This window comes from Trachymyrmex septentrionalis, unplaced genomic scaffold (assembly GCF_001594115.1).
Source record: "Trachymyrmex septentrionalis isolate Tsep2-gDNA-1 unplaced genomic scaffold, Tsep1.0 scaffold22, whole genome shotgun sequence".
Taxonomy (NCBI): domain Eukaryota; kingdom Metazoa; phylum Arthropoda; class Insecta; order Hymenoptera; family Formicidae; genus Trachymyrmex; species Trachymyrmex septentrionalis.
In genome coordinates, this window is record NW_017305375.1 from 1,365,262 (window position 1) to 1,376,309 (window position 11,048).

The window sequence follows — 11,048 nt, forward strand, 5'->3', positions numbered from 1 at the left end:
TTCTTCAAAACTTAATTTTGTCCTTTATTTTCCAATATTGTTCTTATAACAGTGGTTGTGTGCAAATTACCCCCACACCTCCTAACTTTTATGACGTCTTCATGTGATGTAAATACCGAAATTACTCTGTATTATGAAATAATATGATGATATATTATGAAAATAACTGCAATTGTTGAATTCAATTAAATTAATAATAAATTTTAGACAATAGCAATCAAAAAATGAGTAAAAAATACAATACGCAATTAATTTGATGTATACAGTTATTTGTACAAAATTTATTGTTTTCAATTTTTGATTTGCAAAATCAATTTTCATAAATGCAATTGATTCAATCTATTTTTTTTTTAAATTTATTATAGCCTTTATATAGAAAATTTATTTCAAAATTGTACAACCATATATTGTATATATTTTTTAGTGAGGTGAGTTTCCGTTGACAGCAAGACATAGCCATCAACTTTGTTGACCCGGGAAAGATAATTGATGACCCGATGAGCATCTTCTTCATACCTAAAAATGTAGAAGGGGATAGCTTTTATCTCGACCTTCTGCTATTTTACCAGGTCAAGATTAGTTGGTATTTCTGCGTTGAACATTTAACGATGTCATTTCTTTGAGAACCGTTCAGTTTACGATTATTCGCTCAACATGAAGCAGCAGTGGAGCATTAGTGAAAGTGAGCAATATTATTCGCGTCATTATGTCAAATGTAAAAGAGTGATAATTACTTATATAGTAATTATTGAAAATTTACTAAAATATTGTTTAAAAGTTTATGATCTTTATACTATAATATATTTTTATTCTACTCATTTTATTATTTTATTCTTACATATAAATCTTCTTACGTACAAAATAATTATTTGTTGTAATTTGAAAAATTATTGTGTACAATATGGATTTTTACGTATAACACATTTATTTAATTTAAAAAAACACACTTAATTTTTTCATTTAGTAGTCGAGTTTTTAAATAAATATGTTTATTAATATAAACATAATTATTTTGTAAATAAAATATCCAAATAAATATAAATTTTAATTTGTACAGATAATATAGAACTTTTGGAAGAAGGATTGTATCAGGAGAAGCAAAAATGTATAAAGAGGATTATATTTAAAACCAATTGTTGCACGCAATTTATACTTTATCTCAAACTGATATTGTTATTAGAACTGATATTATTCTTTGGATGGGGTTGTTACATAATTTCACAGACTTATCTTTCTAAAGTAATAAAAAATGAGGCTACTTGTATCACTCTAGAAAAATATCCACCAGTAACTGAATTACTGTCTGAAATACAGGAGTCACGTCCAATTGCAGAAATACCAGCAATATTTGTTAAGCCTGAGATTATAGATAAGAAAAATAATCTTTTAGAAGGCACAGAGTTTACAGAAGACCAAAATTTAATGCAAAACGAGGCAATTGCAACCGATGCAATTAGTATGGTGCAAACAAATTTTCAAAATTCTGATAACGGACAACGTGACAATAAAGTAGAAATATATAATGTAAATAGATTATTAGCGACACTATTATCCGAAAATTTAATACACAATGAAAAGTTTATGAAGAACTCGGTATCAGAAAAATTTTCTTCGATTGAATTCACTGATGAAGACATTAATACTTACAAGAAAAACAACTTTCTTTATCATGTACAATTCCTTCAGAAACTGCGAGATACAAGTAAAGTAAAAGTAGTTAATGATTTAAAAAAATTTAAAAACATAAATGATTTCATTAAAGATGCTGATTATTTGATATTAAAAAGTGAAGAAAATCATGCATTAGATGCACCGAACAATCCCGAAAGTGTAGAATTTAATGTTGCACTGACTTCAAATCTTGAAAACTCTGTTGATAATGCAATCGGATATACAGATTTAACTTTGCGAGATCTGAAATTTTCCGATTTAATCAAAGATGCAGTACAAGATAATAGTAATGAGGACAGTACTTTATCTGATGAGACCAATGAACAAGCAAAACGTTTAAAACCTATAGATTTAGATTTTGTTATGTATCCATTTTACGAATTTCATGAGTCTTCTGATATACCAGTAAAAGACTCAAACAAAGCTTCTTTTACTTTTCAGCCTATATTAGAAGAAGAAATTTCGAAACAAGTAAAAAATAAGCCAAATGACGATATTGATAAAAGAAATGAAAATATACATAACACAAATGATAGCGATATGTTGATGTCAGCATCTGCGTTCGAAAACCAAGATTATTTAGATACATCGGTGATTACCATGCAAAGTACAGAAGAGCAACATTCGTCAGAGGATATCGAAAAGATAATAGAAAACAAGATGTATGAAGAATCAGTGCAACCGACAATACAAGATAGTGTAGAATTCTCGACATCAAATGTTGATAAATTTCAGTGGTTTAATGTGCCTCCTCGTTTTGCAGATCTCGAAAGGAAAGATATATCAAAATCAGACGAGGTAAGTCCATTATTCTGGGATACGTATAAGGAAGATGTCGACGACGTTATTTCAGAAAGTCAGTGCGAGATAACAATTAAAATGGGTATTCTCAAGGTGAAATGTCCCACTATTAAGTTTGATAAAGAATGGAATTTTACTTCTTCCGAAATGCCTCCAACTGATATTCCGAAAGTCACTGATTTTGGAGATATTTTTGATGCTTTTTTACATACCCAATGTGACGAAGATGCAAATGAGCAATTACAGATTGAAAATATTTCTAATGAAGATTTTAATAAGCAAGTTAGAACGTTGCAGGATAGTAGATCTAAAATAATCGATTTAATTGAATTACAAAAAAGCACTATAATTGCAAATGACGCGTCAATGAATGTATTTGATATGGCATTTATAGATCCTTCTGACAGTGGAAATAGCGATGAAAATTTTGCATTTTACAATTTCCCATTTTACGAGTCAAATGAAGAAGAAGCAAAACATATTAGAAGAGTAGCTTCCTCTATTTCTAAATTCAGTTCCAATACCGTCGATTCAAACAAGGAACGAAATCTATTTTTTGATATTTCTGACACACATCAACAAGAACAATTGAAAATTAATAAAGATTATTCAGTTCCTGATAATAGTGAAACTTTTTTGGAAATTTTGGAACATTTTTATAATTTGGAAAAGAATTTAACTTCTCAATTTAAAAATGAAATATCAAATATTATGGCACAATATTTACCAAAAAGTTCTTATGAGAATAATTACCCGAATGATATTTGTAATATTATTCGTTATGTGCGTTCCATATCACAACATTCATGGTATGAACAATATGCTATAAGGAAATTCTTGGAATATTTACAAAATCCCGACTATCCATACATTACGGAAGATTATTATCATCAAAAGAAATGAACGAGTGATTTAACATGGCAAGAAGGTACGTAAACTATTACATTTAAAAAGTAGATTATTTAAAGTATATTATTTGTCAAATTGCTTTGACAAATTATATTTTAATTTATATAGTTATTAGTTCTTATATCTTTTAAGGCAGTAGTTACATTAAAAGAAATATATTTGATTCTTTATTTAACATTTTTATAGTAAATATAAATTAATGTAATGTAATTCGAGATCTTTGCTGTTATTAATTTATTTAAAATAACATTACATTACAGTTGAGATATCAAATACGTTAGAAGAAGATAATAATGACGTGGACTTATTAGAAAAATTGAAAAAAGTTTTCCAGAAAATGGAAATTTTTGCTTTCTGCATTGATAAACTTCATGAACGATATCTTCTTCACAATAAACTTGATGACGATTACGTTTCGAGTGAATTTCCGACAGAAACTGAAGAACATCGCAAATCGTACACTTCGAGAATTGTATACGAAAAATAAATTGACAAAATATACGTTTCTCCTATTTTTTTGTATAATATACGTATTTCTTTCTCTCTGTTTCTTTGTTAATTCAATACTTTATATAAATGATAAATAAATAATTTGTGAAAATATTATAAAATTTATTTATACTAATTATCACGTAGAAACTATTACTACAGAAATTACTGTTGCTATAATTAATATGAATATACGGTGTTTATATATAAAAGACAATTCAATTGTTTCTATCGCAATGCATTGCATACTTAATACGCAATGTGCTCACGAAATTTGTTTGTAAAATCTGTATTAGATATTTGACAAAAACATGCTACAAAATAATTAGTCCATTGCTCGTATGCCTGCGCATAGGCCTTGAACTTATTCATGCTAATTTCTTACGATTTATATGTAGTTGCGTTAATGCGATAACGCCTCTATGCGTTGATCGAATGACGATTGCAATTGGTTGTTTGGTGATTACAGAATTGAAAAAGTAGGTCAGGCTCATATAAGCTTAAAAATAAGTTCTTGATACTGAAAGTGAACAATCTTTCCTCTCTTTCATATTTTTTCCACTTTAAAATCAATTTTAAGTTGACGTTGTATTTACTCCTACAAATAATGTTTTAAATAAAGCAATAAAATTGCTATTAATTATTTATTAATTTAAACATACTATATCTAACAATATGCTTAGTTTGTTTCATATTGGTAATTAAGGCATCAGTGCTATCAATCATTAAAAACATATGGAACAACATATTTTGTAAATTGCACTGTGTATTGCACAAAAGAAATTGATAATTCATTCAGCAATTTCAATATCCAAATTGATTGACAATGGAATGCTGCAAGAATCGTAAAATATTCAAAGTTACCTAAATGAAATTTTAAATAAAATATAAACAAATGATAATCTTTATTACCTAATATAAAAAACATAATTATAATAAATTTGGCTATTGAGAATTAACACTGTACTATGTGCGCAATAAAAATTTCAACATTATTAAATTATATCTTACATATTTAAATACTAATTTGTATACATGTTTCAGCTAACTTTTTAGCCATCTTCAGTACATACAGATGAATCCATGTAATTAAATAAGCGATGAGCATAAGACGGATAAAGCTACGGCATCCGTATATTTTTCATTATTTTAGTATTCGCAATGTTTCCATGTGAGGTGGTATAAATAAAATATACCTGCTGATCTTATCAAGATTGTTGTTGAGTTGCGCTTCTTTATTAATGTCAGCACTCAGCCAATCATGGGCTTAATCACGCGGTGACCTTACACCTTACAGTTTCGTGAAACATGCAAGATCGACCACGACAGTTCGATCAGTATTTCGATCGCCGGACGAGCATTCCAGCAAATTGCCTTGTAAATCACGTCTTGCACGCCTCTTGTTAAATTTATGAATCACACGCGAGCCTTCGTGATCGACGATCGATGGAGAGTTTTCCTCGTCGAAACAAAAGGCGACGCGATTATTGTAAATAAAATTGGCACGACAATCCGACACGCGCCTTCTTACTGCTATAAACAGTACAAACGTTGCAAGACAAGGCGCGATGCACTTGGCGTGCAGGTGGATACGTTTCTATGACTGTCTGCCTACAAAATACTGGCAACACGACGATAAATTTTCGGTCGCTTTCGTGCAGAAGCTGCCGGATGCGCCTCCTTTGTAACTTGCGTAGTTAACATTTCAAGCTTGATGAAAGTTTTCGAGCTTCGACGAAGAAGTAATGTCGCGATGCCGAGCACGTGATAACAGAAGAAATAACAGAAGAAACAAGAAAATTTCTTATAAGAATTGTGAGAGAAAGCTTTGATATTTAAACGTAATTTTGTAGGAAAAATACAGCACAATTTTCAGATATACATATATACTTTGTATAGCCACATTACTTTTTAAAGATCACTAAAAAAATAAATAAGATTATAATTATATATTTTTATACTTCTATTACATGTTGTTAAATATATCATGATAATACATATTTTGCGATGTTACTGAAATGTCTTACGGTAAATTGTTTTTAATCTAATCGATATTTAAAAGCAATTATACAAATAATGAAAGAAAAATGATAAAATTATTAATTAGAAATATGTTAAGAAGGGCTATGAATCATGAGAATAAAAATAAAATATAAACACTAAGCAAAATATATTAATAGGCGCTAAATAAAATACAACAAATTAAAACGGCACGGGCGTTTCAACTCCGATCGGATCATTCTCAATGTTAAACATATAATATCTTTCAATAAAATATTTGTATAAACATATTTAAAATATCAACGGCTTAATACTAAAAGTTAATAAAAGGATAGACTTCTGCTTGATATAAAAAATGATGGTATAATTGCATTCTTTCTTAACATATTTCTAATTAATTTATTATTTGAACCATTATGTATGATAAAATTATTGGTTTGGCACCGTAAAATTAGTTTGGTTATTACTTATTCACTATTCTTTTCCAAAGAATCATTTTTTTAAAGTATTAAGTTTTCTTCTTATTTCTAAATTTACGACAAATATTGACAAACATCAAGCGCATCCGGCAGCTTGATTATTGCAATTATGAAAAGAAAAGTATCAAAGTTATTAAAAATATAATTGCATAATAATTATTCTCTGACAATTATAATCAAAGAGAATTGAATAGAGCGGAATGTTCATATATATATGTATTGCGTATAAAGTCACCTGCTGACAAGGGACTAACTTGGATTGGACAAGTTAGTGAAAATCCTTGATATCAAAGTAAAAATTGGCAACATAAAATATAAATTAAGAAAAAAGGTAAGACTGTATAGATTCCAAGAAATTTGGTATTATAGTGCATGGTAAAAGTTCTCAAACGGTTATCTGATAACTTTTTTAAAACTATTACTTTTGTTTCAAACATTTTTTAGATAAATCAATACTTTTTGAGATATTAGCTGTTTGAGAACTTTTACCATGCACTATGATAAACTTAGAAACAAAAAGAAAACTTAATACTTTTAAAAAATGATTTTTTGGAAAGGGGAATAGTGAATAAGTAATAATCAAACTAATCGTTTGTTATAATAAAATATAAAATAACCAAATTTATCATTTTTCTTCATTATTTGTATAATTGTTCAATAATGTAATTAATATAATAATTTTAGTACTAATGTAATTAATAAAAAAATGTTATATTAGATTCTTTCCGTAAAGCATATATACACACATATACATATTATATTAAAAGAAATTAATTAACATTATGCGCATAATGCGTGAAACGGGATACATCCCTATAATATGAATTATTGAGAAGTATGACCATTAAATATTAGGTTAAGTAAAAAGTCATCGCGTTTTTTTAAAAGACATCTATCAGTAAAAACCGCAATTACTTTCTTACCAACAATATAAATATATCTTGATAGAGTAAAGTTTCAGCTTTAAAAATCTCTTTTTTAAATTATACGATACGACAATTTTTAATGGAGTTATGAGCAATTAAAGTCAAAATAATTCTTTTATTTAATCCGCGATAACTCAGTAATCAAAAGTCGTAGGAATATAAAAAAAAAACGATTTTGTAGGGAAAGTATCAAGCTTTCACGATAGGTAATCGAAAATTTTCTCAAATTCGTTTTGGACACGTTACAAATCCACAAAGTGAGAAGAAAATTTTTCGTCTTTTTCAGCTCGTAGTTTTTGGTATGTAAAAATTATCAAACTCATATAAACTTAAAAAATGTGATAAGCTTTTAAAAGTAGAGATTTCAAGCTTTAAAACCCTTTTTTTAAATTTGAATTTCATTCATTATTGACGAAGATATTGTATATATAACTTTGAGCTAAAAAATACGCGATGACTTTTTACTCAACCTAATATAATGAGAATGTGATTGTAAAAGATAATAAAATTTAGCATCAGACTTGCAAAATAGCGCTGAAAGTAGTATACAGAAAACTACAATATATTATATTCATCTAAGGACTTACCGCTCTATCCAATCCTCTTTAATTATAATAATTTTTCTTATGTTCATAAATTATTTGTTGCAAATTCTAAAAGTGAAATTTATGAACAATGAAAAAAATTTCAAGAAATTACTTTTTAGAAAGAAAAACAATAAGAAGAATGAGCACAACAATTTTATAAATTAAAACATTTTTTGCAGTAATTTCTAAAAATGTTAATTTACAAATAAATTCTTTTTATTATTTTATGTGAATAGTAAAAACCCAAACAAATATTTAATTTCAGCGCATGTAGGTCAATTAAAATAATTGCGGGGTTTTCAGATGAGGCATTTCATGTAACCCATATTCGGCAATAGCATGAAACCAACTTTTTACTTTAATAATCTCGTGATTGCGAAATAAGTATATATACTGTAAAGAAAGTATTCAACAAACATTCCCGTAATGTTTTTCGAATCAACGGGGGAAACTTGAACAGATCGTTGATATGACTGCAGTAAAAAATTATAAAAGATTGCTTCAGATCTAGACATGTAACGTTATAAAAGCTAGTGTTATAAGATTATAACTGAATTTTGCATTTAATTACAGATTTGTTTGGGAATTTTTTAAATTCACTATATTGATATATGAGAATCTATATTTGGAATAGATAGAAAGGAATGGTGCAAATCAGAATGCTTTGGAAAGTTTCCGGATAATATGAAAAGGAGTCAGATTCAGACTATGTGTTAGGTTTATAAATTTTGCTGGTAATGCTCAGCAAAATGGGTTGACTAATAAAACGTCTAGTCGCGTCTTTCGAGGCGATCGAAGTTCAACCAGCTAGCTTTGTATTCAGATCTCAAGGAACGTGGTAAAGTAACCACCCTATGGCAGAGCATTTTCTGCTTTAGTAGTGGCAGCACGTAGGTTTCGTAGTGGGGATGCTTCGAAGGCTTAAAAGGCCTTCCAACGTCCTTGTAACACGCAGTCTTGGAATCAAACATACTAGTATTCCGCGTAAGTGGATCGAAAGTGCGAAGAACAATCTCATTTAACTTTGCCGTCGCAAATTTAGTCAGACTTTCATCGAAGTGATCTGGTGTATTGTAAGCCGAGATTAATTCGTTAGAAAAACGAAGGGAATAGTTTGAGGTAGTAAAAGCATCGAGGTGAAGAAATTAAAAATCTAAGCGGGAAAGAGTGATTTTTTTCTCGCAAATCTTTGCTAAAGTTTTGATTTGTGATTTGTGATCATACAAGTGATAATAATTAAATATCATTTGCGTAACCATCGAGAAACCATAAGAAGTGAAATGAGTCTCCAAATAATTTTGTCTGGTCTGTTAATCGTATCAATCTTTTTGCCACCGATGTCCGCTGCCCTCACAACTTTTGGGAAGAGTAATACACAGAATCAGAACTCGAATCCACCGCCACCACCTACACCAAGTATGTAATAAATAAAAATTAAAAATAATATATTTGTAACATAATGCTTTTAAATAGTTATATATATTTTAAAGATAATTATTAAATAACAATTTATAACATATTTTCATATTAATTTCATCTTTCATAATACAGTTCAATCTAAACTCTATTTTAAGATAGATTTGTAGATAGTAGATAGAGAGATTTCAATGTATGTAATGAGTCTGTTATATTATCTTCTAATAACGTAATGTTAGAAAAACAAAAATGCTAATCTATTCTCTATATATCTTTTATTCCTTATTTCATTAATGTAAATCTTTTAAAATTTTTCAAGAATTATAATTCAGCTGTATTTAAAATTAGACAAAAATACTCATTACAAATAATACTTCTATAGTTACTATATGTACATAAACTTAATTATATTGTGGATATTACATAAAATGTAATCTTTATTAGGCGTAATATTTGTATTAATGCATAAATCATGATACTGTTATTTCAGCAGATTTCAAAACTGTAGCACAGTTACGAACACGTTTTAGAAGCACTAATCGACATTTATAGGAATATACAAATTAATATCTATTAATCACTCACTGCTTAAAATTGTGTAGATTTAAAAAAATTTAATGCTTGATTGTCAAAGTTGAACCGAGGTGCAGATAAATAGTAATGGTTTACTAAATGTCAGACTTCTAATCTGCATGGTTTTCAAAGATCATTATAACCATTATAATTTTTACGTTATTTGACACTATACACTTGTATAATTAAACAATTTAAAATTAAGCAAAAATTGTATTATAAAGATAAAATATTATACAAGTGTTTCACGATAGTTCCGTCTTATTCGTTAATAAAGGAAAACAGAACGAAAAGATTCTTCGAATATGTAAATATCAAGTAAAAATTCTCTGTATTTATAAAATGATTATATTAAAAAATATATTAAAAACATATATTAAAAAATAAAAATATTAACATAAAGAATTATAGAAGATTTATTAAATAAGTTTAATATAGAGAAAAGCTTGATATACAAGACATTCTGAAATTCGTAAAATTAAAATATTACAGTAAGAAAGTTCTTAAAAAAAAAATTAAAAACTATTTGACATTTTTCCATTCCAAATAGTAGTTTTTGAGATATAAAAATTTAAAATTGATTATTTACAGATTATGATTAAACGATTGTTTGACGCATCGATAATTGTGATCGCGCGTGATGACTTTCTTGCTGTAATATTTTGATTTGCAAAATCTGTAAAATTTTGAGACATTCTATACATAAGAATAAATAACAAGCATAACGAATGCTTTTGAATTCTGCAACGTCCCACTCCTGAATTGATTACTCAGTTATTATCTAGATATAATTTCTAGTAATTTGCTAAAATAATAATATCGCATAAATTTTTATGAAACTAAGAATGCATTGAACTAGTTAAAGGTCAAATAAAATTATAGTCTCTTACATAAAGTGATATTATACATGGTATAATACAATTGCAGCTGGTAAAGCTCGCGAGTGTAAGATGGAAACCGATTGTGCTGGAATTCAAAATACAACGTGCATGTCAGATCGCCGAGATGGAAGAACTCGATGTCTTTGCGCCGATGCCTCAGCACCACTTAATGGTGCATGCACTTATAATTCCAAAGGTAAACCAATTTTTACCAGAAAATTGATTTTAAATTTATGAGCAAATATATTAAAAATATTTTTTAATAGTCTTTAAAAACGCTGTATATATATATATATATATATATATATATATATA

General features: G+C 28.0%; 2 protein-coding genes across 2 annotated transcripts in view; both read left to right on the plus strand.

Moving 5' to 3' along the window:
• The first annotated feature begins 606 nt into the window (after nucleotides 1-606).
• Nucleotides 607-3,902, plus strand: LOC108748255. The gene is given in 3 exon segments (XM_018486290.1): nucleotides 607-682; nucleotides 1,058-3,400; nucleotides 3,642-3,902. Coding segments are annotated over 3 exon segments (2,598 nt in total). The 5' UTR covers nucleotides 607-654; the 3' UTR covers nucleotides 3,869-3,902.
• A 4,926-nt stretch (nucleotides 3,903-8,828) lies between these two features.
• LOC108748297 overlaps nucleotides 8,829-11,048 on the plus strand; it is a 5,280-nt gene continuing 3,060 nt past the window's right edge. The window contains exons 1-2 of the mRNA XM_018486347.1: nucleotides 8,829-9,279; nucleotides 10,780-10,929. Of these exons, the coding sequence (XP_018341849.1) occupies nucleotides 9,144-9,279; nucleotides 10,780-10,929 (286 nt within the window). The 5' untranslated portion in view covers nucleotides 8,829-9,143. The remainder of the gene's footprint in view (nucleotides 9,280-10,779; nucleotides 10,930-11,048) is intronic.